This window comes from Rhipicephalus sanguineus, chromosome 11 (genome assembly GCF_013339695.2).
Source record: "Rhipicephalus sanguineus isolate Rsan-2018 chromosome 11, BIME_Rsan_1.4, whole genome shotgun sequence".
NCBI lineage: Eukaryota > Metazoa > Arthropoda > Arachnida > Ixodida > Ixodidae > Rhipicephalus > Rhipicephalus sanguineus.
The window spans coordinates 98,622,805-98,642,170 of NC_051186.1; the positions used below are offsets into that span (position 1 = coordinate 98,622,805).

The 19,366-nt window shown below is 45.6% G+C and overlaps 3 protein-coding genes across 3 annotated transcripts; 1 reads left to right on the forward strand and 2 right to left on the reverse strand.

The window, feature by feature from the left end:
* Window positions 1-5,967: 5,967 nt before the first annotated feature.
* LOC119373228 (sulfotransferase ssu-1) lies at window positions 5,968-7,766 on the forward strand. The gene is made up of 2 exons (XM_037643237.2): window positions 5,968-6,444; window positions 7,174-7,766. The coding sequence occupies exons 1-2, from the start codon at window positions 5,989-5,991 to the stop codon at window positions 7,660-7,662; spliced, it is 945 nt and encodes a 314-aa protein (XP_037499165.1). The 5' UTR covers window positions 5,968-5,988; the 3' UTR covers window positions 7,663-7,766.
* Window positions 7,767-8,949: 1,183 nt separating this feature from the next.
* On the reverse strand, window positions 8,950-9,975 carry LOC119375567 (sulfotransferase 1C4). The gene has a single exon (XM_037645773.2). It carries the CDS (start codon window positions 9,895-9,897, stop codon window positions 8,956-8,958), a length of 942 nt encoding a protein of 313 aa, XP_037501701.1. The 5' UTR covers window positions 9,898-9,975; the 3' UTR covers window positions 8,950-8,955.
* A 7,483-nt stretch (window positions 9,976-17,458) lies between these two features.
* On the reverse strand, window positions 17,459-19,001 carry LOC119373887 (sulfotransferase 1C2A). The gene has a single exon (XM_049410736.1). The coding sequence runs from the start codon at window positions 18,647-18,649 to the stop codon at window positions 17,684-17,686; it is 966 nt and encodes a 321-aa protein (XP_049266693.1). The 5' UTR covers window positions 18,650-19,001; the 3' UTR covers window positions 17,459-17,683.
* Window positions 19,002-19,366: the final 365 nt, after the last annotated feature.

The following is a 19,366-nucleotide window of genomic DNA, read 5'->3' on the forward strand; positions in this document are numbered from 1 at the left end:
CGAGGAGTCGAAAATAACTGTCGCTTTCGCCACGCCGCTGCTCGAACGCTTCGTTGGCTATGCGCACGGGTCAAGGATCGCGCAATCAAGATACTTGCTTGGACGAGGACAAACCTGCTTTTCCTAGCAGGGGGCAATAGCCTCGCGCATGTGTTTTCGTCCGACCAATATTAGCATAACGTTCCGGCCTTTCCGCAACGATCTGTTTCTTGGAGTTTAGTGAACGGGAACGCTTGTTATTAGGCGGCCGCTTCTGGCGGCCCAAACAAGCAACTGCCTAACTCGACACTCCCGCATACTGAAAGGTAAGATATTTTTTTTTCGCCGTCTTCTGTACATTTTGTTTATGTGGAAACGCGACGTATCTTAATGTTTTCTTTTTCTCGGCATGTGAAATGACAGTTCCGATAGCATTTTAGGCAAAGGACCTTTCATGCGGCCTCGGCGGCTTAGCGGTTAAGGATTCGGCCTCATAACTCGCAGACAGGGGCTTCATTCGCGGACGCGATAGCTGTATTTTAATGGCGCCAGAATAAAACGACGTCCGCGTACTAAGACTTTCTTACGTTACCGAACCGCACGAGGTCAGAACCACTCCGGAGCACCCGCTACGGCGTGCATTATAATAGTAACAACTTCGGCCCTCATTCGATGCCCCTGGCTCTTCGATCCCGTACCCTGCCGCCTACGATGCCTCAAGACGCCTCCCAGCAAACGGCCCCGCCTACACCGACCTCCTGCCCAGGTGTGCCTCGTATCCGCGACCCTCCGGTCTTCACTGGCGCAGATGGCACCGACGTGGAGGACTGGCTCGCGATTTACGAGCGCGTGAGTGTCCCCAATAAATGGGACGAGGCAGGAAAGCTGACTAACCTCGTTTTCTACGTCGCGGGTGTGGCGGGCTTGTGGTACAACAACCACGCATCAGATTTTACAACGTGGTCCGACTTCAAGACCGCCATTATCAATGTGTTTGGCCGCCCTGCCGTACGTAAGCTGCAGGCCGAACAGCGCTTACGTGAACGCGCTCAGCAGGCCGGTGAATCATTCACCAGTTACATTAAACACTTAAACATAGATTTAATTTTTTGCGGCTTAAGCTGTGCTTGACGTTTGGTACGAATACCTTAGACGCTATGAGCAGAACTTTACAAAGTGGGTCTAAGAAACTTTGCCTTCCTACTTCTAGTATTCGAGGTCTATATACTTTTTGTTTAAGACGCCATCTTTGTTTGGAAGCTGTGTGTCGTCGTTACATGTCGTAAACGAGTAATCGAAATCTGTGTGGCAGGCGTTTACTATGCTATCAAGGTGATAAGAATTACGCCCATGTATTCTGCCTAGCATTTCAAAGCAAACTATTGTGAAGTCCTTCTTCGATGAAAGCACATAGAAAATATGTCGCGATTATTTGCTACTTAGAATTTTTGAAGCAAACTCCGACAGCCTCTTACTTGATGGAACGTCGCCTGTTTCCGAATGCATATATTCTATCTTATATTTGTTTGATCAACGTACACATCAGTCTTTGTAAAGCAGCGCTTCTACTACCCCAAGAATGTCAGTCAACTGTGAAAAAAAAAAAGATTCAGGAGCCCTCGGCGTATCGGAAAAATGGGGCAAACGAATTTGCGTCTGCGCGCCTGACGTACTACTTCCTTTCTTTCTTTCTTTCTTTCTTTCTTTCTTTCTTTCTTTCTTTCTTTCTTTCTTTCTTTCTTTCTTTCTTTTTGTCGTTCCTTTTTTTGTGCCCCATTGCGCAATGTTCCCTCCTAGCTGTTTCCTTCCTCCATGCCAGGACGTTCATTTAAGTGCTTAGCGGCGCAACACTTCAGTTGCTACAGCCAACAACGACGGTCCTGCGATCATATCCAAGCAACATTGAAATGCAGTGACGCGAACTCACAAGTCACCGCGATAAAATATGGGATTGTCTTTACAGAAACGGATGGTCGCCGGCAAATCCACGATTGGGATAGCGTCATTTATTGAGAAAACGGCGCCTACAATTACGCATGTGTCCGGCGCACCTTCGGGGGCGGCATTTCTGTACGCTCGCCGGCACCAGTTTTTATCGCATACGATGCCAACAGTGAAATGCAAGCTATAAAAGCTCCGCTTAACAAAGAAGAGGCGTCACCGGTCGGCTGTCTAGCAACAGCGCTGAAGCCAAGTCCAAATTTCCTGGTCGTGGGGTCTCCGTATAAGAGATAACATACTTTCGTGTGCGCTGGCGTAAAGAAAACACTAAAATCCAAGGCACTGGGCTGAATAGAGACAGAATGCTCTGCTAACTAAAAGAAAAACACTGTCACACTATAGCATCAACTGTGCCAGAACATTCGTTTATTGGGTGCACTAACAAGCTTCACAGAAACTTTGATAACTTGTCTATTATTTTGCGTGAATTAGCGTAGGAACCGCTAAGCTCAACATACAGCACTTCTACATCTAACAATGTATTTGGGTAGGGGAGGAGGGGGGGGGGGTTGTAGCATCTACCCCTCCGGATTTTTCTCATTTGGCAGTACACGCACACATAGAAACGCACGCATGGAAGTTGGCTGAACCCTCCTGCACCCCCTCCCCCCGCACGTCCGCCTCGGTGCAACAGTGGTTAAATAAAACGTGTAGGTGGGCGAGTTGGTTCAAACTTCAAATAAAACTGGTATGCGAAAAAAGATACGAAACGGGGACACACACGAACACAGTAAGACGAACACGGACACTGTGTCCCTGTTTTGTAATTTTCCGCATACCAAGTTTGATTTGAAGAACCGTGGTTACGGTGCTCGGCTCCTGACCCGAATGTCAGAGGTTCTATCCCGGCCGCGGCGGTCGCATTTTGGTGGAGAACAAATGCTAGAGGCCCGTGTACTGGGCGATGTCAATGCGCGTTAAAGAACACAAGACGGTCAAAATTTGCGGAGCCCTTCACTACGGCGACCCTCATACAGCCGTTTTGGGACGTGAAACCCCAAATAATATTATTAACCCACCGCCTCACCCCCTCCCTTCGAAAAACATTTCTCAGTACGCTCCTGATGCACAGAACAGCTCATCGGTGAACTGTAGCGGCCATTGTGCTTCGAGAACACTTTCGAGGTATACCACAATGCAACAGCTCATTTCACCAAAGCAAACGGGCGGAGCTGCTTGTAACAGCGGCCACGCGCTCCGACTGTGGCGTTTCAAAGCGTAACTACTGTCGGAACAAATTACGAGGTGCTAAGCTTCTCGCAATCAACATGTATGTATGCTAGGTGATGGCGTGTTTTATCAACGGCAGCACTAACTGCGCCGTAGGCCTATCTCACTTTACTTGACGGACATATCAGAAGTCATTTCATAACGTACGAACGACAATCACAGGAATGTACTTTTGTGAAGACCTCACCTCTCTCTTGTGGTATTTTTTTTTATATTCGAACAGGAGCCCCTATTTTATTGCGGTAACCCCAGTGTTAGAGCAAAAAAATCAACCAGCTCCTCTTCGCAGACACTAATGAAACAGCGATGCTGGGGGCATTCCCTTCGTCAGGCTATCGCATTTCTGTTTTAACGCCAGAGCGTTAACGAGCTCGATTTGTAGATATTCCGGTGTCGGCGTCGTTGGTTGTGAGCGAAAATTCATCATCTTTTCCGTGACCTAAAAATCAAGCAAGATGCAAATAAAATAAATTATAAAAAATATTCGGTTCGAATGAGAATCGAACCCAGGCCGTCTGAGTGGCAAGCAGGTGTTCTAGCACAGATACACGTTATATGTCTTATAATAGCTGGCAGAACCACGTTAGTGCTTGAAACTTCTTCGGAAAAAAAGCTTAAAAATGTCATGTAGTGGAAGGAGTCTCCTTAACGCACGTAATACTGCATGGCAGAAGCGTAGAATCGCTCCAGGTGTCAGAACGTGTGGATTGCGCAGAGAGTAGGGGTTTCAAAGGCCCACCGATTACAAAGCGCTCGGACATACTTACTCGCCATCATCAGCAAAAGCACCAACAAAGTGATCAGCTGCGTAGGTTTGCGCAGTTTGTAGTGGGCCTCGCAAAAGGAATAATTATGGCGTAGTGACCAGTAGGCATTCTAGGATACCTTGGAATGGCCAATGCTACGTGCACTGTCGTTCGTTTGCTTACAGTACAGTTGAAGCAGGCACGGAGAATCGAAGCCAGGCAGGCCGTTGAGAAGGCGATACGCACGGGGCCCGATTGCGCTATTGCGTTCTACTCTTGAAGGCCAAGCTCAAGCGTCCTTCAAGTTTTTGCAAGTCTTTCAGATATGTCGTATTAATGCTCTTTATTAAACACCCTTTGTGAAGCTTTGACACGGCAGTGTAGTTTTATTGAATCTTGACCACAGAAAAAGTTTTCTTCTTCATTTTTAGTGGACCATTGGTGAGTAGTGGAATTTAACCTATTTCTGTGACGCATACCCGTAAAATGAACACCTGCGCTACGCCAACATCGCACACGAAAATTCGACTAAGAACAGCTTCGCTATTAAATGTATTTTTCGATGGGCATGTGGCTTTACGTAGTTTTTTTTTTTATTGATGCCCGCTCGCATAGCAATATATGCACGTGTCAGCGGTGTCACAGTTGTCGTCGCTTCCTCCAGAAAACACAGTTCAGAGATCCCTTTATTCTTACGGTCATGCATTTTGTTGAATAGCAAGTTGGGGATAACGGTTTCCACCCCATTGGTTCCGATGTGATTAGATCGATTCACCGACTTTGGCGGTCACAAAGTGCCTCTGGCTTTATAAAGCTTTTGCTGACAGCGTCTCTACGCTGTCAGCAGATTGCCGCTGACAGCGTAGCGTCCGTGCTTCAGGCATGGTGTTGCTGGCACTACAGCGTCGGAAATAGGGCACAGACCGATACGACTGATGGGGAGGAAATGGCAGCTTTTTTAATATATTCGTCGCCTGCCTGTGCTTGACATCCTCCTTACTATAAATGAAAGCAGTTGTCTAAAATATATATACCGTAGTACGCTGTAACACCACGTAGAAGTATACTTTCAGCTAACCTCTTCGCAATCGAGAGCGTGAATGTGGGCTATTGTTAAGATGCACCTTCGGTAATACACATTGGCGGGCCGGATGGTTACCATCTTTGATAGAGCTCGCTCGGTATATATTTAGCCGTTAATGCGAAAATAAAGCTCATATGAAAATGGCGATGTGTCCTTCCCTGTTTTCTTTCTAAGTCTTTGGCATGTCGCGCTTACTACTCTATCAGGGCACCTTCGATTGGAACTTCGAACATTGTGCACATTCACAGTACCTTTTCATCTATCAACTTTCGTTGTGTCAGCTGACATTTCACATTACCTTAAGCATTCTGCTGTTATCTACTATTTAGTCCTAAAACTGAAAATCCAATGGTTGATTAGTTGCGCAAGTTAATTCATGCTTTGAAAACGGACGTTTATTCAACCGCGACAAGCAGCGAGGTTATTTACACTGCCGGCAGTGAACGAAACACTTGCACTGCCAAACAAATCATTCTACCTATGAAAGAAAGAAATTCGTCACGTAGAACAAGATTTGTTATTTTTCCATTTATGTACGAGAACCTCGGGCGTAAAACACAATGCCCTCTGGTGTGCTTCAACTGCTTCCTGCATCAATGATTTTCATATATATATGACCACAGTCCCGTAGAGGAAGAGCAACGTTCTCATACTGGGTACTCACATCATGCACGTTGCATGAAATACGGGAAGTGGTGCCGCTCACGAGTCAAAGCCGGGTGAAAGAATGTAAAAAAATAAACTTGGATTAGACGAAACACGCGTGTAATCGGTGTGGATTCCGCCACGTCTCTACTGTTCGCGTTATGTACTTTGTTGCTTGGCATTCACGTCCGTACTTATCAGCGGAACGTTCTGTTAGGTTACGCCGAGAATTTTGATCGTACGACCGTTGCTTCATAATCTTGACGCTGTTTATACTACAGCAAACAACGACTGAAGTGTACAATGGACGAGGAGTCGTACCGGGACATAAGCGGCGTGTGGCTTCACAAGGCGTTCCGCGAGGAGAACGTCCGCTCAGCCATCCAGTACAAACCCCGAAAGGGCGACGTCTTCATCGTGACGTATCCGAAGTGCGGCACCAACTGGGTTCAGTTCATTGTGTACAGCATACTCACCAGGGCCAAGCCTCTTCCGAGCCTGCGCGAGCTTGGCCTCCTGAGTCCCTTCATCGACATGATCGGAGCCGAGGCGGCCGAGAATCCATCGAGAAGCGGTCCAATCATGACTCACCTTCCACCGAGTGTCCTTCAGCCTGTCCAAGGATGCAAGTACATATACGTGACGAGGAACCCGTATGACTGCGCCGTGTCCTTCTACCACTTCATCAAAGGATTTACGCTCAAGACAGTCGCCGATGTGTCGTTCGAGAAGTTCCTCTCCATGTTCCTGGCGGGAAAGGTGATGTTTCGCATTGGTTCTTTCGTTGTTGCATGCGAGCCTCACTAGACAGGCTATACTTTCTGAAGTAAATGCTTTATTGTGATTCCTAAAGGTTATGTTAAAGCTTCGTACTCCACCATACTCTGCGACATTCGCAGCCGACAAGTGTTCCGTCTAAACATTTGGGAAAACGTGCGTTGCAAGATGTTGACCACATCTGTGTCTTAGCGAAAAGCAGTAAAGTCACGTGTAACTCCCTTTATGTTTGCTAATAGAAGGAACCGTACTCAACATCTCAAAATAGCAAACGTGGTTAGTACACATGAGTAAGCGTGCACAGCGATGAACGCAATTTTGGTTTACTTCGGAAAACCTTAGTATCGCAATCTAGATGTAATTTTTTGTAGAAAGTAAATAAAAACTGGACATATATAGAGTGGTGGTGCGAGGACCCTAACTATGGAAGCAGAGTAAAGGAGACATTAACCTGACACTGTCATGTAAATTGCTTTATTTATCTAAAGAAACTTTGAATATTTGCATGGAACTATTCGCTAAAGACAGTGTCCACTGCTTTACTTTACCAAAATTAGGCAAACACATACGAATTTCTGCTTTTATGCCTGCAACCTGGTTCCTGTCCTCATTAAATGATTTTGAAACAGTAGTCACGTGCTTACTGTATGATTTCCCTTACTGGCTTATAAATTTTCTCATGCGCACTTTGTGCTTGTCTGTGTATTGCAGGTTATTTACGGCGACTACTTCGACCATCTCCTTCCTTGGTACCAGCGCCGAGCCGATGAGAACGTTCTGTTTCTAACATACGAGCAGCTCAAGGAAGACACGAAAGGCCAGGTACTCCGGATTGCCGACTTCCTCGGTGATGACCACGGTGCTGCTCTTAGGGAAGACGAAGTGCTGTTTCAGCGAATCTTGGACGCCTGCAGTCTTGAAAACATGAAGGCTTTCTTCAAAGATCCACCGTCTCAGCGGATAAAGCAAATAGTGAAGGCGGCGCCCGAAGCGTCTCCGAAGTCGACCGAGTCTCAGAGCAGGGGTGCGGAGAGAAACGTTGGAAAACACGAAGGTTCCGGCTTTGTGAGGAAGGGCATTGTCGGAGATTGGAAGAATTATTTTTCACCGGAGCAAGTAGAGAAGACTAAGGCTTGGATCGCCTCTAAAACGAGCGGAAGCGACGTCATGGAGCTTTGGCGGGACCTAGATCTCCCATGACGTTTAATCTTTAGCTGCATTTGAGGTAATAAGAAGACATAGCAGGGTTTTCAGTGGTCATGTTTGATATATGAGAGAATATATTTGTCTTGCTTCATCATTTTTCTCACAATGTATTCGAAATCAGCGGAGCGGCGCTTTATACCTGATACCCCACCAAAATTTATAGGTATGGTGTTATATTGTTAATAAAGGTATTTATTTAAAATGAAATTGCACTGCTGGCTTGGCTGGTCACCACGGATGCTGTCGCCAGGGCGGATGCTTATGTAGTTGTGATTGCGGAGACACATTGTGTTCCTCAGCAGTTATTTTACTTCAAAGTTGCAGCTGTAGTACAAGTTATAGTACTATATATAATAAGCACAGCAATAACAGTAAGATTAGTCGGTGACCTTTTGCGTATCAGAACCAAGGTAGGAACTTTTCGAATTCTTAACTTGAACAAGAACCATAACTTCCGTGAAACTGCTATTTTTAATGAGTTATTTTTAATTTAAAGCATTTTTGAATTTCACGCAAACCGGAAGTATGGTTATTCAGAGGAAGTCGCTGATTGAGAAACAAGAGTGTCACTCGCTGCTCGCACCACTAATAAAAACTGAATGTGTACTCCTGAAGCACATGGTCCATGTGCTTTTGGGATGCAAACGCAAGGAGGAAGAAAGACTGAGATGACGCAGGTAGGAACAACAGCAGAGCCCTCTAAAGAAGGGTACTTCTCTGAGCGATGGCAAGCCACCCTCCTCAGCGAGGATCCCGGAGACCAGGAGTGGGCCGTTCAGTGGGCCAGGGCAATTGACCGGGACCTCAGATGTTCCCCGAGCCATTACTAACCAGTGTAGTCGACGTGCCTCGTAAGCGCTCAATATGCACGCAACTATCCAACATGCATAAAGCCGTCGCCCACCTAGTAAGATCTGGTTCAAAACAAGAATAATGCAGTATGGTGGAAGGTTTTAGAACAAAATATTAATGAGCATAAAGATTACAATTTGCAAAATAAGATGAAAAGTTTACAGAAAGACACATCTTAACAAACTAGACATGAGTGACTGATTTTATAGGGATGATACATGGGGCTGGGAAAACAAGTTCTCTAAACAAGAAAGCGGCAATTTTGTAACATGCTTGCATTATACGCGACGTGTTTACATTCATTCTAGTCGTCAAATTCAAACTGAGCTAGTCCACGACTCCTCTATGATTGATTACCTTATGTGTGGAATTAATTATTGAACAGAGCCTAAGGATGAACTCGGGGTATTCCTGTTTTGAATTTGTGTTATGAACTCAAGGCAGGTCGATGTCGCTCCATAGCTTCATCACGTCGGATCCTTGAGTATTCTTCAAAATCCACGCTTTCGTCTTCTCAATCTGGTCGATCGTGAAGTGCGTCTTCCAGTCCCCAACCGCGCCTTTTCGTATAAAGCCGTCGCTTTCGTGTGTCTCCACGATTATAGGCTTATCGCGATAAACGTCCAGAGATTTCAACGCCTTCTCCGATGGAAGATTCAGAAGATCCCTGACTACGCCGCGCGTGCTACCGTCGAACACGCGTCGCATGTTCTCTATGCTGCAAAGGTCCAAAACCTTCCGAAACAAAGCTGGATCTTCTCGCAGCAGATCGCCGTACTTTTTTCCCAGGAAGTCGGCGATATTCAGAGTCCACTGCGCGCTATCTTTCCTTGCTTGCTCATAGGTGAAAAACAAGACGTTCGGACGGTCGCGTTGCGAGTACCACGAATGCAGGTGGTCAAAGTAGGGTCCCCAGGCGAGCTTGTCCGAAACGAACAGTTCGTGAAACCGCGCGAACGAAACCTCCTTGACCGTTTTAGGCGTGAAGCCCTTCATGTGGTAGTAGAAAGACACACAGACGTCGCAAGGGTTTCGAGCAACGTAGATGTACTTGGACTGATCGGAGTACGGCGCTCTGTGGAAAGGCAGGTGAGTCTTCAGGATACCAGGTCTGGGCATTTTCTCGGCCGCTTCCGCACCCATGAGTTCTATGAATGGCGAGGCTAGAGAAAATTCGACTCTACTTTTGGGAGGTTCCCCTCTGTTCAAAATGCTCAGGACTAGGTACTGGATCCACGTGGTTCCACTCTTCGGGTAAGTCACCACGAAGAGGTCATCAGCGCGAGGTTGGTACGAAAACGCTGTGCGGAGTATGCTTTCCTCAATGAACTTGTGCATCCACAGGCCGTCGACGAACCTATAGTTCTCCACGTCCATGGCTATCTGTTCTTCACCTGCAGCGAGTTCAATAAATTCACATATTTCGACAGAGTCTCACTTCAATGTGTATTCCTACTACTAAGTTGACTGTAAACAGGCATTCAACAACCAGCTGCTCAATGAGCATGAATTTACAAGATATTGCCTTGAGTTCAATACAATAAGTTGTTCAAAAGCTGACTCCAAGAAAAAGCTGCGGAAACCATTTCGCTATGGAAATCACGAAAACACACGTTTCTAATAAAGCAGGTCACAGCATGGCCAGTAGACTTAAAGAGGTTAATTGGTTCAGCATCATTCATTCACAATGTATTCCTCATATTGCAATTTTTTCTTTTAAATGCTAAGACTCATTTAGCGCATAAACATACACCGAAGCCAGAAAATAAGATTAGCACGCCGAATAGGCTGCGGTGCGCAGCGCTAGTCAAAGTGACCGAATGTGCAGCGAAATAGCTGAATACTTTATTGGACAGCCTTGCGCGATTGCTGAAAGATGTCGTGACACACGGCATGAAAGCGGTGATGCATGTGCCTATACCTCGCAGTATGTTAAAATCATTCCTGATGCCACACGGGGATAAGGAAGTCATGGTAGAGAAATTCTTCGTGTCTTGACAGCGGTGAACTCTAGCAGAATTGTTTGTTGCTACCTATGTACGTAAATTCTGTACCGGAAGGCACAAGGAATTAGGTCGTGATAATAAATTAATCGCAATATGACAACTGAAGGAGTCGCTGTAGCGGCGAGCACGAAGCTTAGTAAAATGGGTCAACGTACTGAAGAAACTAAAAATCCCAATGAAATAAATTCACCTCCACCTGTAGCCTCCAAATTATCGCTTCAGATGTGTTCACGACGCCAAAGTGCTTTGATAATAAAATCTCTAGACCAACTTGTTTGAATATTTGCTTTTGAAAGAAACAGCAATTACGATATTGCAAACCAATGTTTAATTAGCGTATTACACAAATTGCCGAATTTCGAAGGTTAAATAGTCAAGAAATATTTGCTTAGTTGTAAGAACACCTGCAGTTCTCTACATTGAATTAGATCATCTAGAATTGACAAGTTCTTTGTTTTACTTTAGAGCACATATGACATAAATTGTGGTGCTTCTTGGAGCGCTTTCCTTTAAAAATTTATAAGTTTCTGGCACTTTCAAAACTTTGTGTCCACGATCTGTTCTGATCGTGTTACGCAAATTAATAGCCACTGCTCACAAATTTGCATTATTGTTTGTTATTGCTGTGTGCATGTCTTAAGCTCGATATTTTTAGTTTGGCGATTTTCATCACTTTCTCAAAAGTATTCACTTCTTCATAATAATATGGGCAACTACTTTCTGCACTTACTAGATAATAAACAGATTTTTGAATTACAAACAAACATTCTTAAAATGGACGCGATTTTGGGCAAAGAGGCCTATTTTTCTCGGACACGTATATCGGCCCTCTAGCCTGCTCTTTTTTTTTTCTTTATCATGCCATCTATGTCGTCCTCATCATAACAAAAAAAGAAACACGTAGATTGGCTTCGATAATTCTACCTTTTTTTTCTAAATAAACTCTCTCTCAACTCAAGATTCACCGACAGCTCTCGAAATTCGCTCAGTAACAAGTGGCTCTTTATCGAAGAGACGGGCAAAAGCCTTGTCCGACGAAGGGTGGCTTCAGGTGTGTGTGTGTGTGTGTGTGTGTGTGTGTGTGTGTGTGTGTGTGTGTGTGTGTGTGTGTGTGTGTGTGTGTGTGTGTGTGCGCGCGCGCGCGCGTGTGTGTGTGTGTGTGTGTGCGTGTGTTTGTGTGTGTGTGTGTGTGTGTGTGTGCACGAACACACACATACACATACACACACACGCACACTCTCTCTCTCTCACTACCTCACTCTCTTTCTCACGCACACATACACACACACACACACACCAGAATGGCCATTTTTTGTCATTATATTCACATATTGCGCAAATATACAAAGTAATACAAAACAGCAGCATGCATGAATGGAGGAATCTGAGCGAGGCAGGGTAAACTTCCCTTCTGCATTTTCAGCCAAGGCGATACGTGTCCGAATGCGTGGAACTCTAAAGAAGAATGTTTCGTGGCAGAAGCCTCCGATTCACCTGCGCGTGCAGGCGGAATTGTTGGGTACCTAAATCTTGCGGCGCTCGGAAGCCGGAAGGAAAGCACTTAGAAAAATTAGATGAAGAGGCGACGTGCCTTTGCGGCACTGAAATTTTACAGTTTTCACTTGTGTTGCAGTCAAATAAGGGTGTACATGATCAGACAGAACCACCACAAAAGCAAACAAACCGCTCTTTCCTCTGCGTTGGAATTCATATCAGGTTGGAAGCGGTAGGCTTTATGAACGAAAAAAAAAGTCAGTGCCTGCTTCCTCACCACACTATCGGAGACACCTAAACAGGGTCTTATAGTATAGCTCGAGAGCCAGTATACTTCTCATCCACTAATTAGGAGGCTTCAAAAATGATGTCGTTAACACTAGCTAAGGTGATACTGCGAAAGTTATTAATTACGAGGCAGACGCTTGGGAGAAGAGGGAAGCTTAAGGAGGTGAATATTCTCGAACACCGGTGTCGCTGGCGCCTGCTTCACCTCATGTTGAAGAGTATTCATCGAATTACTTACGGGATATTAAAAGCCTTCCGCCACAGATCCGCGTGTACAGACGTCTTGGGCACGATTTCCTGCTAACATACTCCAAAATGAGCGACAGCGTACGGGGCTCGTAGTGGACTGTCTAGAGCCGGACACTTTCGTAATCTGCTTTGTGCCATGAGGACAATAGCGCAGAAGCTACGACAAGAAACAGGATATGTTATCAAGGAGACAATGCGACTTGTGTAAAGTTGTTTTCTTCCTATCTTTCAGCAGAACACAGGGGCTTTTTTTATCTCTTCTTTAGGCAATCCTGTCGAAGGATGCGATGTCCCGCAGCAGCAGCCCAGGCAACGAGAGATTAGATGTCTCACAGACTGCCCTGGGCATTTTGGCCAGCATTAGGGGCCTATTTCAACAGCCGATGGTAGTGTTGGTGGAAACCTTGACAAGATGTCATTTTATTCAGTGCTACTAATTGAAGGACTCAAGAGCTCGGAAAATTAGGAAACACAGATATAAAGATGTGGTGACACGAAAATAGGAAAACGTGCTGCTTTGGTTAACGCACGGTTTTTTTTTTTTTCAAGGACAATGACAAACAGTGCACAATGATTGAATGGCACGATACAAATCGTTATACGTGGCGAACACCGCACGCATCTGCAGCTTTACCTTTGCTATGTCCTCTTCTTTTCACTGACGAAGCCTCAAACCAATGACAGATTGTCTTTTGATATTGCGCTAGAATTCCTAGGCAGACTTGATTGATATTATTCCTATTATTTTAGGTGGGTTTTTGCATGTGTTCAAACCTATCTTCGTAAAGTCGGGCAAGCGTTTTGTGGTGCGGTTATCTCACCCTCTGTAATAGGCTTTGGTTGTGAAGCCGTATAGACTGTTTCTCTGTGGAGTAATGTTGCTGTGTTGATGAGGTCTTGGTGGCTTTATTATTCGATGGCGTTATCAAGAATATGGCGAAGATTTCTGGTCTTATGCTGCACCTCTGATCATATTTAATAAAAAAGACCTTAGTTTGAAGTTTGAGAGGAAAGCCGGCTGTGAGCCGGCTTTCCTCTCAAGAACGTTCTACTATATTAGAAGCAGCGCTAATTAGTGTGCTGTAAAGAACATAGAAGCCGTAATATTATCAGCATCATCATCACATAACTCCGGTGTTTGCTGCATGCCGAAAGCCTTTCTCAATCGCCTCTAATTTACCTTGTGTTGTCTAAACTGAGTCATTGTTATGAGCATAATTTTACGGGTTTCTCCAACCCGTCTTACTTTCAGGCATTATCAACTTTGTTTGCCACACTTTGATAACCATTCCGTCACGATAGCTGCACAATGGATTTCTGTCAGACAGATAACTTAAGTTGGCCAGGTTCATTTTTTTTCGTAATGTCAGCTACGATATCAGATACTCCTTCTTGTCCTGTGATCCTCTCTGATGTCTTTCATTCTTAATTTTACGCCTATCGTTTCTTACTGACTGGCAAAAGCGATGTTTACTCATTTAGTTACTTGAAATTCCGAGCATCATGAATATTGATTGAGTGATTGAAATAACTTCTACGTGATTGAAACAACTTTAATGGAGCATATGGATATGCACCAACAAAACTGTTTCGTAACGGTAGAGACAGCTGAATAATCAGAAGCAGTAGCTTTACTCATTCTACTGCTATTGGAAATATTACACTTATTCAAGGCATCAAACCCCCTGAACTATATGTTTACACACTTTACTGCGCCACTGTGTTTGAGCTACTTGATGCACCTAGTTGATTTTCTCAAAGAAAAAGTTATGGCAGCTTTGCACTAGTGACGCCGAGCTTGAAGGAAGAGCGGAGCTGGGTGGGTTTCCTTGTGTTTCTTCATTTTTCTTTCTCTGTTTTCTGTATGTGTGTTTGTGCCTGCAGCTTTGTAGTTCTTTCTTTCTTTCCATTTTTTTGCTCTCTCTGTCTACTTCTTTTTCTTTGTCGCTCTTTCTATCTTAATTTGTCTCTATTGCTCTTTTCCTTTCTAACGCTTTCTTTCTCTTTCCCAATTTCTCTCGCTTTCTTTCTATCTCTCAATATTTCTTCTCCTCATTTCTATCTATTTCTTTCTCTCTTTTTTACATGCTCCACTTCACCGAGCAGAGTTTTCGTTTAACGCTTGCATTTCCTGTACTCCGCAGTGGGGCTTGCCCAATCATGTGGCGCATACCCACCTGTGGTTTACACGGAACACGAAAGCTTTTTGCGGCCGGCTTAAACAGCCCTGCTGTTAAAGCACACGATAACACTGTCCGCGTGAAAACATACGATATGTCACACAGGCGCTACAACAATGCAACAAATTTTTTGCTCTGGCGCCGGTTGGGGAGACCGTCTGCTGATATACCTTTGACAAAGCGCTCGTAGAACGCTAGAATGATGGTTGTCATTTCACAATCCACGATAAAGGTAGCGAAAGGGAAGACGACCATTATAACCAGTTGTGCACAAAGCTTATTTCTTTTATCCTCGAATTTCTGGTGCGCTAGAAAGAAACCGCTCAAGGCTTAAACATTTCCTCTTAAATCACCGGCCACTGCAACCTGACGCGATGCTTAAAGGGGCCCTGCGACACTTTTGCGATTGCCTTATTTAGCACCACAAATGCGTGTAGTTATGAATGCCGAGACGAACGCAAAAAGAATTATGCAAATTGGTGCACGAAAAGTGAAGTTATTAGTCCTCAATGTTCAAAACTCAAGCAGACGACGACGAGAAACGTTTTTTTCGGATTTCACTCTCCCGCTGACGTCAAAGACCGGTTCCAACCACCGCGCGCGTCTTATAAAGACATACCGGAAATGTCACCTCATGGTGGCCTTCACACAGTACATTGCTACCCCTCTTTTTGACGGCGTTGTTACCATGCTTACGACAACCCACGTGCGTCAGCAGACGCTCCCATGATTTGTCGTGTAGTGCACAAAATGAGTCTGGAAGACCTAACAGACCTCGAGCGTGAGCTCTTGCGACGAAGTGATTGCTTGCATGTCGTGCACGCCATTGCAAATTGAAAGTGCGTCGCTGAGCCCCGCGCAACGCGAGGATGGCTCCATGAGCCCAGACGAAACGCTACCGCCCGATGACGCGGAAGGCGTCGGCCGGTAAGCGTTTAGAATTTTTTTTTGTTGACAGCATCGTGCCGAACTGAGCGTTGCGTGTTTCGCAGGTGCCGGTGTGGCCGGTGTCGCTCGATGCCGCAAAAGACAAAACGCGGAAGAGTATTGTTTGATTACCATTCCACAGCGCACCTAGCGTCGTGTTCGTTGTTTTGATAATATTTCAGTTAGAAACGGGAATCATTTGTTTCTGAGAAAGCATAAAAAGGGGTTTTGTTCCTCTTAGGCCTCCGTAATATGGCCAAGCTTCCACCATATGAATATTGCACGTCACGTGTCGCGTCAAGCCAATCAAAAACGAAAGGTCTTTGTCGTCACTGTCACATGATATCACGTCACTTCCTGTAACAGAAATAGCCGATGTGTGTCGCCATAGTGCGAAATCAAGGTAGTTTATCCCTTGAATTAAAATTATAACCGCTTCGATTTCGGCGTTGCCACTTGCGCAACAATATCGGTGCATTCCACAGTACCAGAAGAACCGATGAAAGAGACATGCTCAAATTGTGTCGCAGGGCCGCTTTAAGCTTCGACGGCGCGGAGAAGTGCGGGCATGAGGAGCTTCACTCCTAAAAAATGGCCTCGTATCTGCGTGCTTCGCTGCAAATGTCGTCTAAAGACGATAGAAGAGGCGCTGCATGAGATATGGACGCCATCTGGCAATACGTCGGGAAACATGAGTGCTGTGTTGCGGGCTGGTAGTTCCGGCGCAGCAGCAGGCGAAGACTGGCGGTGATCAACGCGACCGGCGGGAACACCAGCCAGCCCGAACACGCGGTTTGGCGCGAAGCGCTGAAGCAGAAGAAACGTCCGCACTCATCGAGTACTCTCCACACACTCTTTTATTTACACGTCGACTGGCAAAAGAGGAATGCCAGAGCGGCGCCCCAAGGCATTCGTACAGAGCAATACAGAACCGAAACCGAAACACAACAATGAGCTCGTGCAGAGGGCACGGAGGAAGGCAAGTTTCAGCGCAGCTTAAGAAACTAGGGTCTTTAGAATTACGTATGTATGCATTTTCTATTAAAGGAACACACCACCTAATACTTACCTAGTGATGTTGCGCCTCAGATACGCGTAATGTTTGCATTTTGATCGACAATGTACACAAGTATGAACCTAGTCAGCCGTTCAAGATCGCTGGCCCTTGGGCAAGTGGTTCAACTTTGGCCAAGTGGCTGAATCGAGGGACGTGCTGACAAACAGAAAGACCGACCATCATCTCCTTGAGACGTAAGATGCTTTAGCTAATTTGGTTGTTGTTTTATAGTTGCTCGGTAGTGTACAGTGTATTACTCCACAGTAATTGCGTCTAGCGTTTGTATAAGTTACACTGACGCAATTTATAAGTATTTAGTTTATAAGTGTCTCTCGCGCTTGCGTGTACAGGTTCAATAATCTATCCTTTGTGACCATAATTTCTCCGTTTAAGTATCCCAACAAAGACTATCGTCTTTAAAAACGTGAAGCACCAGTAGAGCCATAGTACGCCCGAGTAATCGGAGACTCAGACAAGCACCTCGTAATCACCAGGTCGCTATCAAACCGGTTCGGCGTTCGCTGCTTTCCTGGAAATCATGAGCTGCTTTACCACATTTTCTTCTTCTGTGTCTACCCGGATATACAAGCATTGCGTTTTTTACACATTAATCGCTTTACTTACTTTTTCAGTGCTTGTTTGTTGCTCCGCGAAGATTGTGCTGAGCCTCTTTATTTTCTACGATAGGAAAAAGGATGGGTGCGCCTCAAGGAGGAGGTAAGAAAAATGTACTTAATAGGCTTTAAAAATTATCAGTTATGCTTATTTGGTTGCTAGCTGAATTTATGTCGTGACAGACACAAATCATTATGTACAATGAAGTTTTTGTTTTGAGGTATTTCACAGCAGTCCTGAGTACGTTCTGAAGACCCTTCTCCGATGAAGAAAACGAAAGGGTCACTTTTTTTCCCGGCGGCCGCGTAACGTCGCTCTCGCTTTGTGATCACACCGGTCCGTAGTATTCAAGGAAGGTCAATGTCACTCCACAGCTGCATCACGTCGGTTCCCTTTGTTTTTTCTTCAATCCAGGCTTTTGTCTTCGTGATCTGATCCGGTGTGAAGTGAGCTCTCCAGTCCCCAACAATACCTTTGCGCACAAAGCCTTCACTTTCGTGCATCTCTGGCGGAAGATTCAGCTTACGATATGCTTCAACGGACTTGAGGGCCTTCGCTGGTGGCAAGTTGAGAAGGTCTTGTATAACATTTGGCATGCTGTCATTGAATACGCACCTCATGTTTTCCAAGCTACATGCTCCCAGCACTTTATGAAGTAGACCCGGTTGTTTGTGCAGGTCTTCACCGTACTCTGCTCCGAGAAAGTCGGCGATCTTTAACGCCCAGCGTGCCGTGTCTTTCTTGGCCTCCTCGTAGGTTAGAAAGAGTACGTTGGGTCGGTCGCGTTGTTCGTACCACGAGAGCAGGTGGTCGAAGTAGTCGCCCCACGAGAGCTTTCCCGAAATGAACATCTCGTGAAACGCAGCGAAAGAAACATCTTTCACCGACTTCGGCGTGAAGCCCTTCGTGTGGTAGTAGAAGGAGACGCACACGTCGTAAGGGTTCCTGGCAACGCAGATGTACTTCGCATGCTCGGAGTAGGGCGCCTTGTTAAACGGTAGGTGAATCTTGAGCACGCCCGGCCTGGCCATCTTCTCAGCCGCTTCGGCTCCCATCAGTTCGAGGAAGGGAGACGCCAGCATGAAGTCCATGCTTGTTTTTGGAGGATCGCCTTTCTTCAAGATGCTGAGGATGAGGTACTGCGTCCACGTGGTTCCACACTTGGGGTACGTGGCGACGAAGACGTCGTCAGGCCGGGGCTTGTACGAAAACGCTGACCGTAGTATGTCTTCGAGCAAGAAATTGTGCGCCCAGAGGCCATCAACGAATCTGTAATTCTCCGCGTCCATGGCTTTCTCAGTGCCCTGCAGCATGAGAAAGAAATGTACGCTTTGACACAAAAGTTTAAGCAGATCTTTTCTCCATGTGAGTTCAAGAGAAATATCAAGATATCAAATGCTTGCTGCTATATTCGTTGAAATGCATGCCACCTACATTGAAGTTTCTATTACTTATTCTATTTCACCACTTTCATATTAAGCTAAGCGCTTGCATATCATGCTTTTAATTTTCCCGGTACGGCATTACGGCATCGAAATCAGCCTTCCATGCATGGTCTCCTATTGCTAGCACACTCTTAACTGCTAGCTCGCAATATCAAACGCAGCCGTGATACTCACTGCAAACTTTGAATTCCTCGACTGAGAATTCGTCGACTTCCTACGCACGTGTGCGCGTCTCCTCTGTGGCACTGATACCTCAGGGCCACTACTACGATAACTCACACTCCTGTTATGGCACTCTTTATGCTCTTGCATCCACCCACCACTCTCATGGGAGATAAGATGAGTGAATCGTTGGACGACTTTCGAGCTTCGGCTTCAGGAGTGGTACGCGATAGCACATCGGGCCCCGTTGAGATCGTCTTCTTATTACCTTGCGACGCTTCGTTCGCTTCTTGTTGGATACCTCAGCCGTACCCATAGGCGTAGTTTCTAGGGGGGGGGGGGGGGGTGATGTTTATCTAATAGGTGGCTCTTTAAACCACACAATCGCTGCGCGATTCACATGGTGTGGCGCCTTGTACAATT